The sequence below is a fragment of the Polychytrium aggregatum genome (assembly GCF_025602895.1).
Source record: "Polychytrium aggregatum strain JEL109 chromosome Unknown BJ171scaffold_6, whole genome shotgun sequence".
In the NCBI taxonomy this organism is placed as follows: Eukaryota; Fungi; Chytridiomycota; class Chytridiomycetes; order Polychytriales; genus Polychytrium; species Polychytrium aggregatum.
In genome coordinates this window covers 576,956-595,940 of record NW_026516208.1, presented here as the reverse complement: position 1 = coordinate 595,940, position 18,985 = coordinate 576,956, and the positions used below count along the sequence as shown (strand labels likewise).

Genomic DNA, 18,985 nt, shown 5'->3' with positions numbered 1-18,985 from the left:
GGCCTGACGGGACAGCCGCTGCTCCAGAGAGACCTGACATTGCGTTTCGCTGGAATCTGATGTGCGCAACCTCCTTGGCTGACAACAGCGCTCCTTAAGCGAACCAGGATGCCCTGTTCTGGGTTGTCGTTGTTTTCTGGATCGTGAATACCCCCCATCCGATGCCAAAGAAATGGGAGACGGAGCGACCGGAGAAGGTCGAGTGTCTTGATATCAAGAATAGTTTGTACGAAGCTGTCCAAATGCCGGATGCATACAGTCACACTCTCACATCGCAGCATCAATGCCAGTCGACCGGGTGTGTTCGAGGATGTACTTCCAAAACCAACAGGCAAGGATTGACGTGAGAGACACCCAGGAACACTCTGTCCAGTTCCATACCAATAAACTGAGTCGATCAGCAAGCACTGACAAGTCTCGGGAGAAGTTGGACACTGTCGAGCCCTCCACCTCCCACATGGCACTTCACCTCGTTGATGCCATTCATGGATTGGAGTGGATTGGAGTGGAGTGGAGTGGATTCAGACAACTGTCCCAGACCGCACTCCCATGTCCACCGGCTTGGGACTGCCCATCAATGCTCCGCCGTCCATGTCATCCCATTCATCTGTCGATTTGTGCTGCCCAGCACACATCTGTCGCTGCAGGCCGAATCGGATGGAATCTTGCTGCACAGGAATATTGTTCTGGCTGGGTGACACCTGTCCCGAAACAGCAGGTCTGTGTGACGACGGTATCACCAAGCCACACCATGTGGACGGTATCAACGAGAAATCAGCACATCGCCCCTCATACACCCCGCTGTCGCCTCTGCTTGTTCGTCGTTGCTCCTGCTTCTTCATCATCATCCCGCCTCTCCGATCTGCCTCGGCTGTCTCCCATCTGCGGCCTGTCTCCATCGCTCCTTTCTGCCACGCCTGCTTCAACCGAAACGATGGCAGAATCAACCCTGATCCAGGAGGACCTCGCTCGCTTCGACCTGCTCACCATCCTGATCACAAATGACGCCTTCATTCACACTGCGAGTCCACCCTTGCTCACCAAGCTTCTGAGAGTCTCGAAGCAGACTCGGGCCATCCTCGATACCGACAAAATATGGGTGCAGGTATCGCTTGCCGACTTGCAAATCACACCTGAATTCCTGTTCGACGGTGTCGATCCCTCCATCGATCGGTTAAAAGTGGCCCAAGGGCTCCTCTGCTATGCACTTCGCCAGAATCAGCACAAGCCAACCAACTCATCGATGCTGGAGAAGGAGAATGAGCTCTGGTCTGAAGTCTATCGAGACAGACGGTTGTTCAATCGAGTGCAACGATACTGCCAAGTGACCGATCCAGAGTTTCACTTCCCCAAGGACGCAAGACCAAACAGATACAAGCAGCCATCCGTCGAGGAGATGATAACCATCGCTGAAAGGCAAAACTTTCGCTTCGAGTGGCCGATAACGATCGGAGGAACGTACAGGGTCACTATTCGACCCAACCAGAATATCGACAGAAACACCTATGTTTCCAGGCTTTTGCCATTCGACACCCCAGAGATCGACGGCGCAAGGGAACGGAAACTGACACTCGAGAATGTGTCGTTTCTGCAAGTGTCCGGATGGCCCAAGACACTCTCCAATATTTCAAATCTGGCGATCGAGCATAGAGACTGGAATCAAGTGGCTGGTTCGCTGATCAGCTTGGAAGGCATGCCGGAGGAGCTGCCCATGCTAACAAGGCTCGATCTGAGTGAATGCACTGAACTCAAGTCCCTCAAGGGAATGCCCGAGATGCCAAAGTTGGTGACACTTCAACTCCCCAAGTTCATCGAGTCCCTGGAAGGCATCCAGAAAGTGCTGCCCATGCTTACAAGGCTCGACCTGAATGGATGCACTGAACTCAAGTCCCTCAAGGGAATGCCCGAGATGTCAAAGTTGGAGACACTTCAACTCCCCAAGTCCATTGAGTCCCTGGAAGGTATCCAGAAAGTATTTCCCATGCTTACAACACTCGACCTGAGTGGATGCACTGAACTCAAGTCCCTCAAGGGAATGCCCGAGATGTCAAAGTTGGAGACACTTCAACTCCCCAAGTCCGTCGAGTCCCTGGAAGGCGTCCAGAAAGTATTTCCCATGCTTACAAGGCTCAATCTGAATGGATGCACTGAACTCAAGTCCCTCAAGGGAATGCCTGAGATGCCAAAGTTGGAAACCTTCCTTCTCCCACCATCCATTGAGTCCCTGGAAGGTATCCAGAAAGTGCTGCCCATGCTTACAAGGCTCGACCTGAATGGATGCACTGAACTCAAGTCGCTCAAGGGAATGCCTGAGATGCCAAAGTTGGAGACACTTCAACTCCCCAAGTCCGTCGAGTCCCTGGAAGGTATCCAGAAAGCATTTCCCATGCTTACAGGGCTCAATCTGAATGGATGCACTGAACTCAAGTCCCTCAAAGGAATGCCTGAGCTGCCAAAGTTGGAAACCTTCCTTCTCCCACCATCCATTGAGTCCCTGGAAGGTATCCAGAAAGTATTTCCCATGCTTACAACACTCGACCTGAGTGGATGCACTGAACTCAAGTCACTCAAGGGAATGCCTGAGATGCCAAAGTTGGACATACTTTATCTCCCCAAGTCCATCGAATCCCTTGGTGGCTTGCCGAGGGAACTGCCTCGCCTGGAATGGCTCGACATGAGGAAATGTTCTCAACTCAAGTCGCTCAATGGAATGCCGGAGATGCCAAGTTTGGAGAACTTTTGGCTCCCCAAGTCCGTCGAGTCCCTGGAAGGTATCCAGAAAGTGCTGCCCATGCTTACAAGGCTCGACCTGAATGGATGCACTGAACTCAAGTCGCTCAAGGGAATGCCTGAGATGCCAAAGTTGGAGAAACTCCAGCTCCCCAAGTTCATCGAGTCCCTGGAAGGCATCCAGAAAGTATTTCCCATGCTTACAACACTCGACCTGAGTGGATGCACTGAACTCAAGTCCCTCAAGGGAATGCCCGAGATGCCAAAGTTGGAGAAACTCCAGCTCCCCAAGTTCATCGAGTCCCTGGAAGGCATCCAGAAAGTGCTGCCCATGCTTACAAGGCTCGACCTGAATGGATGCACTGAACTCAAGTCGCTCAAGGGAATGCCTGAGATGCCAAAGTTGGAGACACTTCAACTCCCCAAGTCCGTCGAGTCCCTGGAAGGTATCCAGAAAGTATTTCCCATGCTTACAACACTCGACCTGAGTGGATGCACTGAACTCAAGTCACTCAAGGGAATGCCTGAGCTGCCAAAGTTGGAAACCTTTCTTCCCCCACCGTCCATTGAGTCCCTGGAAGGCATCCAGAAAGTGCTGCCCATGCTTACAACACTTGGTCTGAGTGGATGTAGTCAACTGAAGTCGCTCAAGGGAATGCCCGAGATGCCGATGCTTCTCGAACTCGACATTCCATCCAGTGTCGAATCGCTCTTAGACATTCCTGAGGAGTTCCCGTCCCTCACCAAGCTCACGATCTCCTCGCCCAAACCCCACACCCTCTTGAGCCAGCTCCCAACAATGTCAAAGCTCAATCATCTCGTCCTCTCAAGCCAATTTGTGAGCCTGGCCGATCTGCGTGTCAGTCAAAGCTCCCTCAAAGTCCTCGACTTGCAAGCTTGCTGCGAATTGAAGTCGTTGGATGACATTCCCCCGTATCCCAAGCTCGAGATTCTTTACGCCCCTCGATCGATAAAGAGAGTCAGTGGACTCGTCGACAAGCTTCCCTCTCTCAAGACACTGCACTTGGATTCAAGTATAAAGCCATCACATCGTTCTTTGTTGGTTGACATGTTTGACCGATATGCTGGCTCTTTCAGACTTAAAAAGATAATATCAGGACTACCGAAGGGATGTCGAGTTGTGTTCAACGATTCGTTCGAGTATCCCTAAGGTAGCTCGGCATGGAGTTGCTCAATGTCATGTGTTTCTTTCTCCAGGTTTTATTCTCTATATTTTCCATTCATTCCACTCCGTTTCGGTTAGTTTTCTTCCAATCCAGTTTCCTATCTCCTACTTCCGACATCTCACTTCATCCGATCAGATTGTGTGATATTCGTACTGGAGGACGGCTCTGGTGCTGTGGTGTGAGACGATCCTGCTTTGTTGCTGTCAAACCCGAAGCGAATCCAAATCTCTAACAATCTATGACAGTCCACACACCGCACTTGGCCATGGACTCAATCGAGAGCAGACACCAGTTGTCGTGGACATCCTGAGGCACTGCCTTCTCCCAAATTGTCGCTGGTGGATCTCTGTGAGTGGTGGTGACCGTTGCAAACTCCAGCCCATCCAGACCCCCAATGAGATCACAGCTACAATCTGCGTCATGAATACACTTCCACCATGACCAGGTGCTTCGTGGAAGGAACACATGAGCAATGGCAGAGGAACAAAAGCCTGCACCGCACTCCTGCACTGCTCCGTCAATGCCAACCGATCAGATGTTTTCGGGACTGGGCTCTCGAAACCAACAAACAATCACTGGTACCAGAGGCACCCGGGAACACTGTGTCGCTTCGTTTCGAAAAAAAAAGCTGTAAACAGCATGTATTGATAGAGAGCCCGTGGCAGCCGTAGTCTGGATGTGCCAAGAGCGGCGTCTGCCACTGGCGCATTCACCGTAATAGGTTCGGCAAATTCCGGACACAGCCTCCATCAAACGTGGCCGTTGCTGTTCGAGCCAGGGTGGTTCCTGTTTTGGACAACCGTGCTGACTCGCTTTACTCATCGTCCTCTTCATCGTCGTCTTCCTGCTCCTTGAGCCACTGGACAAAAGGCTCGAGCTGCTTGAGGAAGACGGTCTTGCCATGTGAGGTGGCGCCTCTCTCGAACCAGTAGAGGATGGCACCCTCCGAGACAACGTCGTGCTCGTAGAGATTCGCAACAATGGCCTTGAAGTGCTTGAGGAATCGCGCATCCTCGTAGCAGACCTTTTGGACGGTCGTCAGCAGCAAGAGCTCAGTCTTGGCAGACTGGCAGTACATGGCAAAGACCTTGGGCCAGGTCTGCAAAACGAGAAGTGGTTGAGGGGGAGGGAAAGAATCAGAAATATGCATCGGACAAGGGCTATCGCGGGCCACTCGACACCAATACGGTGGGCAATGCACAAAACATGTGTGCACAGAGTCATGGGGCCTGTACTTACGCCAAGGACCTTGACAAGCTGGGGCTCCATCTGCTCGGCACGGCCGCTCCAGTCGATGGCAGCAATCAGGGACTGCCAAAGAAGTGGGGTGACATCGGCCTCGGTCCAGGAGTGGGCGGCGACCTGCTGCTTCAGGAACGTGGCGATCTGGCAGCAATGCGAGAGAGTTAGTGGTGAGTACAGACGGTTCCTACTGCAGATCAGTTGCTCTATCCGGGTTGCTCAGAGTTGGCCGGCGCACATACTTCGACCTGGGTCTTGTTCTCTTGGAACATCAGAGTCAGCTTCTGGCCAAGCTCCTCCTTGAGGGCCTGCTGCTGTCGCTTCTTGTCGTACTCGACGAGAGCCTTCAGACCCTCGGCCTCAAAGTGGCGGGCCAGGTACTCTCCACCGCGCTTGTTGAGCGGGAAGAACTCCATGAGTTTGTCATCCAGGCCAATCTTCTTCATGTTTTGGCTCAGGTTCTCCATCGACTGCTCCTCCAAGTAAGCCTTAAAGACACCGGTGACAAACTCGAGGGCACTACCTGTTGTGTTGGAACGCTGGGTATCAGCATACAACGTAGCCGATGGATGAGGATCCACGGAGCTGACACAGCAAGGCTACAGCTGGTACACGCAGCGGATGACGATGGACGAGCTAGACTTGCCTTCTTTGACGAGATGTTCCTTGGTGGTGTTGGAGAGGACGGCAAGCGAGATGAGCTGATGGGCAGCCATCATGCCCACGGCGCGGCTGAGCTTGGGACCGGCCTCGCCAAACTTGTTGATATACTGAAGGAGATGGGAGAGGGTATCTTCCAACTTGCGCTGCAGGTACTTCAAGCGGCGGACGAGTTTGCTGGGTCGACGGCGACAGACGTGGTCAGGATCAATGCCGATGAAGCGCGACAGACAAACAGTGGGACCGGACTGCACAGGCTGCCGCTGCTACTGCTACTGCTGCTGCTGCTGCTGCAAAGTCGCAAACACACAACAGCCGGGCCGAGACTCACTTGATCACATCTACCACAGCAAAGATGCTCTCTCTAGAGTCCTCGGCAGCAAAGATACTGAAGGGATTGAGTCGGGCGCCATCTTCTTCGATGATGCCTCCGGGAGCTGAGGGAGGACGAGACGATCGCCAGAATGAGTCCATGTGCAATGAAGCGTGCATGACACGGCATCGGCGCTACCGACACAGACATGCGGGCTTTGCACCCCGGGGCAATGACCCCCCTCCTCTCCTCGCGGCGCTGACGAAGCCAGCATCATCGACGCGAGAGTCCATGGTATGGATGGGGACGGGATGCGGCGCCTTACCGATGAGACCGCCGCAGATGACGATTTCAAAGAACGGCTCGCCGTAGCGCTTGTAGTCCAGCTTCTCGGCATTGTTTTCCAAAATGACGGCGAATTGGGAGATATCGTTCAGGTCTTCGGGGATCAGCGCCAGTAGTGAGTCACGGAAGACTTCAGGTTCATACTTAGCGTTGGCTTCTCTCTGTTGTGGGGAGCAAGGGTCCAAGACGGTTCGGACACACGTCAGTTCTGAATTGGGGAATCCAGCTACGGACAGGAGGTGGGTAAAGCGACCCGCATCGATGCCGAGTGCCGTGCAAGTTGCCATGACCGCAGATGCGGAGCAGGCCCCAGTGTCTGCACGATCCGTCACCTTTCGTTGCTTTAGCTTGAACTGTGGTGGCGGAGGGTTCTTGGTCGAGGAACTCATTAAACTGGGAAGAGATCGGGCAGCGCTGGATAAGTACGCCGTGCGAAAAAGCTGCCCTGATCAGCGCCGATGCAGTCCGCAACACCCGAGACCTTGATGGTGCTGGGTGGACGACACGATCAGAGGCCGAGTCCGATGGCGAGCGGGCTGGACGACGAACCTGTGCTGACGGGGAGTTGGGCGAGAGTAGAGGGTGATTCGCTCTGTAACGTTTTGCGGGATAGCCGAAGGTGTGCTGGAGTCCGTCCGAGGGAGCGATGTGAAAGGTGGTGGGTCCGAGGTGGGCTCTCGAAACGATGGCTGAGCGTCGGTTCGGAAGAAGAGCGAGAGAGAGAGAGTGAGAGAGAAGAGAAAGCCAGAAGCGCCCAGACAACGGCCGATCGGCTGGGTGGGCAGCGGCGCGATAGGCCAGGCGTGCGTGTGTGCGCGCACCGACGCAAAGGGCGAGAAAAAAAGCGAGTGGCGCTGCAGGATGGCTGGAGTGCGTGGCTGGAATGCATGGCTGGAATGCGTGGCTGTGTGTGTGTGGCGATGGCTGGATCCGGTGTTGTCTGGTTGCAGCCATGGTCACACACACACATTGCACGTGGACAGCTGCACAGCCACAGCCGCACACAAACACGCACGGCCGACGCGCGATGACTCAGTCTGCGCGCGTCGCTCCGCCATGGACCCTCTCGGCGCTCGTTGGCGCCGCGTGGGCGAGCAGATCCGGACATGCACAACAAGCCCTCGGCCGAGGCTTGGATGGGCCTGCCGGGCCCTGGGCGGCCGGCTAACACTGCTGGCATATCAACCGCCACAGTCGACTCTGTCGGTGCTTGCCATTCCACACCAACACCACCAGCACCAACACCAACACCAACACCAACAACGCCAGCAAGTGCCATGTGTTCGCCACGACCAATCCGGCGCGCCGCTGTCTCCCACGCCAACCACGCCCTTGTCCCTGTCGGCTGCGCGCTATTTTTGGGCTCGCGGCGCACTCGGCCGCTGCGATTGGTCCCCGACGCTCGGTCCCCGATATATTTCCAGGGCTCGCAGCCCGACTTTGACCATCCCAAGGTTCCATCTCGCCTGCAATCGCCACCTGCAATCGCCACCTGCATCCACTGCCTGGCGGCCGTCTGCAGCAGCCGACTTGCGCGCCGTCCCCGTGCTGCATCAATCGACCATCTGCCAGCTGTGCTTTGGCAGACCCGGCGGCAAACCATCGTCGTCCTCCCTGGCCATAACATCCTCAGCCGCCTCTGCCTCATACCCCTCCCTCGCAAGCCCCGTGTGTCCCTCTCTCGTTGTCGTCGATCCGCTCATTTGGCTGATTCCACCATGTCGTTCAAGGTGGGTCCCCTCCTCTCACAGCTGCGCTTCTTGACGTAGCTGCCCGGCCATCGCTTCCTGGAAGACTGACCAATCTGCAACCCCACCCGTCGCTGCAGGATCAACTGATCGCCTGGGATGCTGCCACCAAGGCTTTCGACAAGGGCGACTATCTCACCGCCCTGAAAAAGTACGAGTCCATCGCGGATACATCCAAGATCCACTTCAACATCGCCACCCTCTATTTGATTGCCAAGAAGGTCGACATGGCGGTGCGTAGCCACCGGCTGGTGGTCCTCACAGCAACACCAGCATGCAATCTTCCAGTCGCCGCCATTCCGGCCGCTGCTGCACTCTGGCCATCTGTGCTCACCTTCCGGCTGCAAAACTCTCGCTGCCTTCGCACAGATCGATGCCCTCACCCGCTCCGTTGCATGCGACCCGTATCTCGCCGTCTCGCTCTTTCAGCGGGGAACTTGCTTCTACAACCAGGGCCTCTTCCGGGATGCCGTCCAGGATTTCACTGCGGCCTACTCGGTAGGCGGCCTTGGCTACAATCACACAATGTCACCGGGATCCGCAAGCGCCAGCCGCATGGCCGTGAACTCACGAACTAATACCCCATCTCCCTCCGTCCACAGAACATGCGAGGCAATCAGGACATTGATTATACCCAGCTTGGCCTCGGCTTCAAGCTCTACGCGGCCCACATTCTCTTCAACCGAGGACTGGCCTATGTTGGCCTCCAGCAGACCGACAAGGGCATCGCAGATTTTAACGAGGCGCTGCGAAATCGATCGGCAGACCGAGGTACTGACCACATCCATTGCGTCTGGGGATAACTCTGCCAGTGCGCTACGCGAGGAGGAGGGGGGGCATGTCTCTGTGGGTTTGTTCCAGCGAAGGGTGGAGCACTCGGTCTGGGCGTTGCGAAGAGGAGCACAATGACCCGTAGTCAGCAACCTGTCTTGAATTGGCGCAACTCGCTGACGCCAATCGACCCCGCTCACTCATCAGACTTTGACATCCTGGACGAGGCGGTGAGTCTTGGCGCCGATGCCCACAGAGTGCTCTCGCCGTTCTACGTTCCTGCGAATGCCATCTACCGGCCGGACGAAAACAAAGTCAAGAACTCTGACAAGGTCGACTACCTCGGCTCCTCCAAAGTGGTCGCTGCCTCTGAGAACAGCGACGGTTTTGTGGGATTCAGTGGCCGCCAGCAGGTATATCTTGAGCCTCGGGCCGAGTCAGAGCCGGAGGAACGTTGGCACTCTCGGCGCCGGCAATCACGCACCATGGCCCTGATGCACCTCCGAATACGCTTTAACCATTCGTTCTTGCACCGTTGCTGATCCGGTGCTGACAGGCTGCAACTCTGGGCCGAACACCCACCGCAAGGCCAATCGCACGAACTGTGACCGAGAATGTACCTCCGTCAAGGACCGTCACTCTCCCTCGCCAGGCATCGCTTGCCCGCGGCGCCACCATGCGCTCGGACTCGGTACCGCCCTCAGGAGCCATATCCATGCCTCGGCCAACGCGCCAAATGACCACCCATCCGCTCGCTGAGTCTTCCGCACAAAACGGGGGCATCTTCAGAACCCAAACCAGCACAAGCTTCTCAGACGCTCCAAAGACAGGAATGGTGCGTCTATCCTGGCATGCCACTCGCTCGTATGGGCTTGGAAAGACTCGCTTGCCACCATCCATCTGCCCCCCCGTCCTCGCTCGCCTGATTTCCACGCATCACACTGAGCCGCAACTAACACTGGCTACCACGTGGTTTCATACCGCTTCGCAGCTCAAGGTCAAGTGCCATTTCAATGAAGGAATCAAGATCATCCAGATAGCCTTTGATGCCACATACGAGGAAATGGTCGGCAAGATCAAGGCAAAGCACGAAATTACTGGAGCCATCAAGCTCAAGTACCGTGATAACGACGGCGAGTTTGTGCTCATGACCGACCAAGACGACCTGGATACTGCCATGGAGGTCTCGGGCGTCTATCCGGATGGCCAGGGCAGCGACCGCCTCGAGGTCTGGTGTGCCTTGCGCTGAGCGAGCGATATCGTCCCTCCTCATGCGGGCGAACGGAGGGCAATTTCCATTCGCTTCTAAATCATGTTTGTACATACAAGTGAAACCAATGAGCACCGCGGCGACCGGCTTTCTGTACTTTGAAGCCCTCGGGCTGCTGCTCAATACACACACATAATTTGTTCGTAAGCATCTCAAGCCCAAAGGGCTCCCGGTGTGATGCCGAGTCCTCTTGCTGAAGCACATGCCGGGCCATTCATGTCGGTGCTGGCGGAGATGCTTCCAGCGTTTCCAAAGTGAAATGGGACACCCCCATTTTGAGCCATGACAGTGGGTTTTTCTGGAACCTGAATACACCCACCCACTCATTGCAATCATGGCCAAACACAGCACCCTCGATTTCCGCATCGCTGCACTGCGGCCGGTGGTCTTCGCTCGGAGGTGATCTGCTGAATTGCATGTGGCTCAGTTGGACGCAAGCTCATCACAGACTTTATGTTCACGGAAGCGGCTGTGGTGTCCCATTTCCCCCCTGACTACATTTTGTGGATTCTTCGGTGCCGGCCTGAGATACCAAGTCGCGGTTGCCAAATCAGGTCATATTGGACTCACCGCGTGCCCCGGTTTTGGGCGATCGATTCCTGCAAACGACCTCACCGCATCGCTGTTTGCCATCATCCAACCCCCGTCCCTCTGCATCAGCAGTGCCAGCTTCCTGAAGCCATGACCCAGCCCAGCCCGCTTCCCACCACCGCCGAGCCGGTCGCCCTCGAGCAGATCCGGGCATCCTTCCAGTTCATCATCGAGACCCTGCGATCCAAACTGAGGTAGCGCTCGATCTCCCCGTTCCTCGCCGCTCACGTCCCGGAGCAGCCGACCACGACGGCCAAACAGACAGCGACATTGCTGAGACGCCATGCTTGGATTTTGGAACGCTGGCTCGCCGTTTAGCATCACCGCTTTGGATGCACCGTTTAGAATCGAGAAGGATGCGCCGTCTCCACCGATTCGGGTGCCCCTTCGCTCACGCTTCTGGACTGTCCGTCCTGTCCCCCATCCATTTGCCATTAGCTCAGAGGACCTTTCGACAAACGTCTGGCCCTCGCTCTATTACTCCTATCCGGAAATCATGGAGCACTATCGCGAGCAGCTTTCGCTGAAGCTCGAGGCAGATCTGAAGGTTCGCTTGTCCTCCGAGCGCATCGCCGTTGCAGTAGCCCAAGTGCGCAGGCCTTTTACCCACCCAGACCGTTGGATGCCGAAGCGGTCGACTCTGCGGAGTCATAGGCACAAGCAACCCAGCGCAGCGCATGGACGCAGATTCAATGACTGACATGGACGCAGGTTCAATGGCTGACATATGGGCTCCCCTGCATACAGGACCGTTTTGAGGCCATCCTGATTGCCTATGACATCCCACGGACCACTCTGGACTGGGAGAAGCTTGTCGAGGCCACATATGCGGCGGTTCAGAAGGGCCAGACTATCACACATCCGTCCGGGTATGCTCCCTTGTCTGTTTGGTGACCGGCTATGGCATTCGAATTCCCGCGGGGGTTGCGCTCCAGGTCGCCAAAAGATGATGATGATGCAACATTGGTCGGCTCGTCCCCCGAGCGCATACGCTGACAACGCCGCTATCCCTCGCCGCCTATGTATCGTCTTAGCCTGACATCCCATCAAAGAATCGCGGCTGTTTCGATGCGCGCCAAGAGGAGGTATCTCGAGAAGCTCCAGTTGGAAAACGAGCGTGTGAGTTCTGAGCGTTTCCCTTCGTTACCTTTCGATACATTGGCTTCGAATCTGTCGCGGCGACGAAGAGCGCGGCCACGAACATCCCGACAACCGAGCAAATTGCTCATCTTTTCTGCTTGCTTCTCCTGCTCGCCTCTGCGTCCATTCATTCGCAACATCAGATTCACGAAGAGATTGTCGCTGAGTCAAAGGCACTGCAGGTGCTGGTAGAGTCGCGGTCGGCGAAACAGGCCGCAGTTGAGGAGCAAAGTGTAAGTCCAACTGGAGGCCACTTTTGATGCGGAGCGCTCGATTGTCACTGCGAGCACCACGGGCACCACCAATGAGCATGTTGAACACAGCACGGTGGCGGTCGACGGCTAACCCTCTGGTTATGTTGCGCCTATGATTTGTCGCTGCCAGAAAATCATTGACGAGTTCGTTGTGCTGCCAGACATCACGGAGATCCTCACCCAAGAGTGATATCCTAGCCTACACCGCTCGTCAATCTCGATCATCCGATGCCTGCTCACGGTCCACTCGGCTTGCCAGCCCGATCGTGTGTGCATGAGGCGTGCAGCTTCGTTGAAACCACAGCCATCTCGAGTTATGCCTGGATGGGCCACGGACGGCAGGCGCTTTTTTTTTTGGCGGGGGATACTTGCGGAGCCAGGGTGCTTGGAAATCCCTGTCCACCTGATTGATTTCGGGCTCGAAAACCACCGGTCGGCAAACGGACGTGTCGGTAACGAGCAGTTCTCCATCTTCCCCTCGCAAACGGCAAAGCACATCTTGCCATCCACAACTGCTCCCCGCACCCGCGCTCTCAGCAATACAGTTTTGATTCTCGCGATGATTGCCCGGACCCTCGGCACCGTTGCTCTCCTCCTGCATCGTATGTACTCGTTCGGTGCGCTTCATGAGCCCACCAGCGGCTGCGTGTTCGGCGGAGCAAACTCGACGCGGCTGGGGGATAGGATTACAATCCATGATCATACGTTGCGCGATTCTCACGCCCTTATGCTGACTGACAACGATTTCAGTGGGTGTCTTGGCTATGGCTCAGGCAACCGATTTCTGCTCAGCAATACGAGTGTAAGGACACGCAACTGTTTAGCTGCAAATGACTGGGTCCGAGAGCAGGGCCGGCATCCTAAGCACTCTTGGACGCCAGCGGATGGACGAGAGGGCGTGCCGGATCATGGGAGCATGCGACAGCACGACAGAGACGAGGGCTCATCGACATCATCGAGACCTGGCTTGAAGGGCTCAAACTGACGGCTATCGGCCTCATCCTTGCGGCCCCATCAGAAACGATGCGTTCAAGTACACAGAGTCGGATGGGACCCTGATTTGGAACGGCCAGGTCATCCAAGTGGTGAGGGTTCCGGACGATGGGCGGCACACGTTTGCTCTGGCGCATTTCTGTTGACAGCCCGACGGCGTTCGTGCTTCGTATATCTATTAACACATTCGGATGTTCTTGCGGCGCTATCAGACATCGAACTGTGCAGCCATCCAAGTGACGGACGGGTCGTCGGCAGGAGGTCAGCCGTCGCAAGATCGTCGTGAGAACCGGCTGTGTCCTGCGTGTGTCCTGACTGCCCTTCACCTTCCACCTTTCACCTCCCGCGCCGTCATCAACACACAGGGGTTGCCTGGTACGACCTGCTCTCCCACGCAGCAACATGCAACAGCTCCATCGCACTCTTTTCCCTCGACAGCACCCATCCGCTGCCGATCTATCCGCCGTCGAGTGTGCCGTCGTATTGTGTGTGAACGCGGCGGGGCGTTGCCCTAGGGGACGTCTGTGGCGCAGCATGTCTTCGGGCCCCTCCCCTCCTGTCTGTGCTGGCGCCACAGAGCGCGGCCTGAAAAAAAGGTGCAAAAAAAAGGCGACATTGGCCCAAGAGGCCAGAGTCCGATACACCACATCGCACCACACGCTGCTCTGCATCTGGCTGGCTGACGGACGCACGAAAGCTCCCGTCCTGCTTGTTGACCACACCACACCGCATCTCAATATCGGAGACGGCGATCGCGCAAATCGACTTTTTTTTTCAACCCTCACCTTCCGATGGCGTTTCGAGGAAAGATGTTCCAGTCGGGGCTACTCCGACTTCAGTCCGTGGCTGTTTCTCCTGGTAAGATCCAGTGAGCCGAGGCCCGAGGCGATTTCCTTCACGAGACCAGTGTTAATAGCGTTCCAGGAAAACGGAGGCAGCGAAGGAGTGTGTGTCTAGCTTATTGTTCGGATTCACGATCAAGTCAAGGAAGGGGGGGAAGGAAACAGCACATCGTTCTGGACAGATCGGATCGCATCCCGCCCTTCGATTGCAGCACGATCATGATATCGCGCCAGACAAAGAAGACCCGATGAGAACGCAATCTGGATGACCTCGGACCGAATGCATCTCATATGGCTGCTGAGGATGGCGCCATGCATGTGCTCCCAGGATCAACTCATGGCAGACGGATCGGGATGCCCTTGCCAGCACCGACGATGTCGTGGGCTTGGATGATCGCCGATCTGGGCTTGCTCATCCCACCACGCACCGCCGAGCGAGTGCATCCTCCAACCACGATACGAATCGATTGGCCAGAATACGACCGGCAGCGACGCGGATGGAGTTTCCTGGGCAACCACGCGGAATTTGGCTCGGCTTCAACTGGACGATGGCAGTTTGCCCACGCATTCTGCTCGCATCCCATAGATTCTGCTTGCACCCCGTGAAACTGGCTGAAAATCTCATGTTGCTTTGCCCATCTCTCCTCCCAACAAACACTTTACTCCAAACTAGCCAAGCAACTGTTCGGATCTGTGACACGGATCCCCACCGTCACGCCCATGCCGCTACGAAGCTACTCGATCACAGCCGCCGCCCATAACACTGCTCAGCAAACGGCCCGCACCACAACTGCCGCACCGCAGCCGACAGACCTGCCCGATTCTGGCTCGGCCGACAGTTTCTCCAAGCCCGCGATCCGGCCCCGCGCCCCTCTGCTCAAGAGGGTGTTGTGCGTTCGCCAGGTCTCGCGCACAACTCGCAACGGCAAGGTTCGTCAGAGCTATGCCATGGTCGTTGTCGGCGACCAGAACGGCAGCGCGGGCTATGGCGAGGGCCGAGCCCAGGATATCTCGTCTGCTGTCCGCAAAGCCACCCTGCTGGCGGAGAAGAACATGATCCGCATCGAGCGCTTCCACAACCGCACGCTCTTCCAGGATATCAACTACAAGTTCAAGCGGGTCAATCTCAACATGTACACTGCCGCGCCAGGTAAGCGCCTGCCTTGAGCGACAATCGCCAACGGCCCCCAGCCAATGGGATTTCTGGATGGCTGCGATCACTGTTCTCGCCGTCCTCATCGAGCTTTTGTCCGATCGCTGTCTGTGGCACAGGCTACGGCATCGTGGCCCATGACACCCTCCACGAGGTCTTCCGATGCTTTGGAATTCACGATGTTGCTTCCAAGATCCAAGGCTCTACCAACCAAATGAATATCGTCAAGGGTGCCTTCGAGGCTCTGGCCGCGCAAAGAACACCCGACGACATTGCCTTGGCCCGGGGCAAGCGTGTGGCGGACGTCACGATGACCTACTATGGCCTGACCAACACCAGCTCGCCGTCAGCCCGTCGTTAACGGAATAAAGTGCAATCAAGAGACAGAAAGAGAAGAAGGGAGGGGCATTACATCAACCTGATCTCTCATACCGAGCGGTGGATGGCGGCTGTGCCGAGGGAGGGGTGTGTGCCATAGCGTTTATTGGCTCGCTCAAACAGCAACAGCTCAAGACAGCTGCCACTACATCAAATTGACATAGCAAGGGACGAGAGCACCAAAGGACGGCGACCCTTCGAAAGACCAAAGGAAGGGACGGGGCGCGACTCAGGTCAAGATGTGGATAGAACATGGACAGGCAACCAGCTTGGGGCGCATGAAGAGTGTGGGCATCATGCCGTTGCTGCTGTGGGGGTTTGTGTTCGACCTTGCCACAGCGTCAAGGGATCCATAGCTGGGTCCGCACTTGATCCAAACCACACCCACGCGCCATATACCCTCTCCACCCAGAAGCCGTCCGTTCTGGCCTGATATCGAGCCCACATCGTATTCGTCGCCATACTCATATCACATGCAAGGCTAATTGGCACCAGCACCAGCACCGGCATCTGCATCACGACTGTGCCGCATTCACAGCGCTTTGCGGCGGCGATCTTCACTGGGTCTTGCGAGTTTCGCCCGAAGCCTTCTTCGCAGCCGCCGTGGCGGACTTGCGCTCCCGCTGCACGACGACTTCGTTCTCGTATCGGACGCCGAGCCAGCGTCCGAAGCGCTTGATCAGCCGGGTGAACTTGAGAACGTCAAAGAGCACAAACCAGCCCAGGATCATGGCCGGGACGAGATAGTAGTTGTTGCGGTAGAACTGCACGGTCCAGTCGAGTCGGAGCAGTTGGAAGGAGGACACGACGCTGTTGAAGATGAACTGGGTTCCGATGCATCCCAGCACATCATAGACAAACTTCCACCTGGCCAGCTTTGAGTTCGGGTCAGCAAAGAGCGGGCGCACGGTTCTGCGAAGCGAGCGGCCCATCATGGTGACGATGCCGCCAAAGACAAAGGTGACATAGTAGCCCGGATGGAAGCCGTGCCAGAAGGCACTTGTGAGGTAGGTGAAGAAGGTGGCCAGGCCAGTCGACTTGGAGCCAGGAGGAGCGATGCGGGTGTACACCGAGTTGCGCAGCCACAGCGTCGTCTGTTGGTTCCAGTTGTCGACAAAGACCTTTGGAGACTGGGCAAACTCGAGGCCAAAGAAGTTGACGTTCTCGACAGCTCTCCAGCCGCCATTCGAGTATCCGAGGCCGATCAAGATGCATGTGGCCTCTGCGAGCTTCCAGGCTGTGTAGAACTTGAAGCGAGCGACAAATCCAGCCACGAAAACATATCCGATTCTGAGATGCAGACAAGAGGATGGCGACGAGGGCGAGGAGGAGCAAAGGAGCGATCAATGGCTGCGACAGTGTGGACTGGGCGTCCGCGAGCGATTTACGACAACATCAATGCAGCATGATAGATGATGGTCCGGTGCCGTTTGTTGTCGATTCGAGAGGAATGCCATGTATATCCTCCATATTCCGAGTAAAGCCAGCAGAATAGACGTATCCTGGACAGAGCCTGCAAACGCCGGTTGCTCACTCTGGGTATCTGTTGTGCAAAGCCAGCCTACCTCTTATATGCGGGCCAGAGCAAGTACTCGTCCGTCAAACAAAGGTTGAAGGTGAAATATTCACCATAGAGTGTCTGTCCAACCAGGAAGATCACAGCAATGCCGATGCGCTTGACGGAGGCCCAGGACCGACTGGGTAGGCTGGGATAGCTCGTCTGAGACCATCGAAGCCGATCGGCGTTAGATACTCAGCTTGCAGTGCACCGCATAGCCAAGGTCAATGCCGTTCCAGCAACGAGAGTCGCATACTGCCACACCAGTCTTGTGCTTCAACACGGCGTTTACGCTTCCGAGTGTCACTTTCGCCTCACCTCGTTGTCAATGAATCGTTGGTAATCTCTGAACTCGAATGCCGGTCCGACCAGGAAGCTTCCATAGAAGAACGTGTATCCGAAGAAGCCGACCAGCCCGGGAAACTTGTGGATGGCTCGAACTTTTTGGTCGTTGGTGAGTTTCTAGACAGTACCAGCCACGAGCAGGATGTAGGATGAAGGGGCGGGCGACGGGAGAAGGCCAAAGTCAGGGCTCGGGAATGCTCTACAGAAGACTCGCCGGCGGGGGTCTCTGATACAGCGCCCGGACGGCATCAGCAAGCCGCACGGGCACAGCAGGACCGTGACAGAGCAGAGCAAGGCACGACAGAGGCAGGACAAAATCATCTCGGATCAACGACCGACGATACGGTACCTCGACAGGCAAGGTGCCGTCGTATGCTGCCCAGGCAAAGGACGACAGCTTCTGGACCAGAACCATCATGGGGGCGGTGTGATCGAAGCGGGCGCTGGACTTGTCAAAGATCTGGGCCTTGAGGAAGCTGGGCAGAGAGGCAGACATGAGCACCGGTGCATGGCCATGTCCGCACCGCACCGCCCTCGCCAGGAACCACAGCAACAGCAGTAGCAGCAAGGACATACCAGAACGAGAGATGGCCCATGGTGAGGAGAATAACGGCCACGGGGGTGTACTTGTGCGATTTGCCGAGGGCGACAATGACATAGGTCAAGAGGGCGCTGGTGAAGAGATGCAGGAAGCCTTCGAAGGAAAACAGGAGCGAAAAAACCAGAGTCGACAGCACAAACGAAAAGAGATGGCGAGCGGTGGTGAGGGACCGAGGGATGCAGAGGAAGACCAGCGACAGAGGAATGACGCCGAATAGGACGAGGCCGGGACGCAGGTTCTCATCCGAGAGACCCGTGAGAGCAGCCAGCCCAGCGACCTGCTCGTCGACGGCGCTCTTGAGGGCGATAAAGTGCGAGATCATTTGGGTCGGGGGCGTTGCAGATAGCCAACAAGGAATGGAGACTCGAGTCAAAAGGCAGACGCTGCAGGTCGGGATCAGACAGCGGCAGGAAAGAAGGCAGAATCAGGCTGCAGGGAAACGCTCAGTTGGTAGCTGCGTCCACGACGGCGGTCGGCAGCGATCAGCGGCAAACTCGGGACAGAGGACGAGGGGGGCACGGCGGTGGCAGCAGAAGGAAAGAAAAATGGTGGTGCCGCAAAGTGCTCTGCGCTCCCCCACAAACGAACCGAACGAACCGAGCGCCTTGTTGCTGGGGGGGCAGCGGGTTTCATGGTCGCAGGAGCCGGCTGGCCACTGCTCATGATGAATCCGGGAGGGGGGACATGCATCAGGGGACATGCATCAGGGGACATGCATCAGGGGACATGCATCCAAGGCCATGCTGTCCGAGATGAGCGCTGCTGGCGGTCCGATGGGCCCATCACCAAACGCACCAGGCCGGCCAGAATCGCCAACGGGGTCTTTGTCTTGTGGGCACGAGCAGCTCTGGTCCGTCGAGAACC

The 18,985-nt window shown here is 56.4% G+C and overlaps 4 protein-coding genes across 4 annotated transcripts; 2 read left to right on the top strand and 2 right to left on the bottom strand.

Moving 5' to 3' along the window:
* Positions 1–4,530: 4,530 nt before the first annotated feature.
* BJ171DRAFT_491953 (armadillo-type protein) lies at positions 4,531–7,274 on the bottom strand. The gene is made up of 8 exons (XM_053109776.1): positions 7,027–7,274; positions 6,810–6,870; positions 6,458–6,638; positions 6,151–6,256; positions 5,806–5,996; positions 5,402–5,682; positions 5,157–5,303; positions 4,531–5,016 (listed from the first exon to the last, which is right to left on the bottom strand). Exons 2-8 carry the CDS (start codon positions 6,864–6,866, stop codon positions 4,732–4,734), a joined length of 1,248 nt encoding a protein of 415 aa, XP_052969983.1. The 5' UTR covers positions 6,867–6,870; positions 7,027–7,274; the 3' UTR covers positions 4,531–4,731.
* Positions 7,275–7,935: 661 nt separating this feature from the next.
* Positions 7,936–10,400, top strand: BJ171DRAFT_565649 (uncharacterized protein). The gene is made up of 7 exons (XM_053113361.1): positions 7,936–8,207; positions 8,306–8,458; positions 8,595–8,723; positions 8,828–8,996; positions 9,204–9,409; positions 9,553–9,831; positions 9,988–10,400. The coding sequence occupies exons 1-7, from the start codon at positions 8,196–8,198 to the stop codon at positions 10,243–10,245; spliced, it is 1,206 nt and encodes a 401-aa protein (XP_052969982.1). The 5' UTR covers positions 7,936–8,195; the 3' UTR covers positions 10,246–10,400.
* A 3,465-nt stretch (positions 10,401–13,865) lies between these two features.
* On the top strand, positions 13,866–15,625 carry BJ171DRAFT_491948 (ribosomal protein S5, C-terminal domain-containing protein). The gene is made up of 3 exons (XM_053109775.1): positions 13,866–14,102; positions 14,760–15,236; positions 15,359–15,625. Exons 1-3 carry the CDS (start codon positions 14,036–14,038, stop codon positions 15,598–15,600), a joined length of 786 nt encoding a protein of 261 aa, XP_052969981.1. The 5' UTR covers positions 13,866–14,035; the 3' UTR covers positions 15,601–15,625.
* A 76-nt stretch (positions 15,626–15,701) lies between these two features.
* BJ171DRAFT_455859 (MBOAT, membrane-bound O-acyltransferase family-domain-containing protein) lies at positions 15,702–18,668 on the bottom strand. The gene is made up of 5 exons (XM_053108294.1): positions 18,097–18,668; positions 17,870–17,996; positions 17,494–17,637; positions 17,183–17,337; positions 15,702–16,907 (listed from the first exon to the last, which is right to left on the bottom strand). Exons 1-5 carry the CDS (start codon positions 18,441–18,443, stop codon positions 16,175–16,177), a joined length of 1,506 nt encoding a protein of 501 aa, XP_052969980.1. The 5' UTR covers positions 18,444–18,668; the 3' UTR covers positions 15,702–16,174.
* Positions 18,669–18,985: the final 317 nt, after the last annotated feature.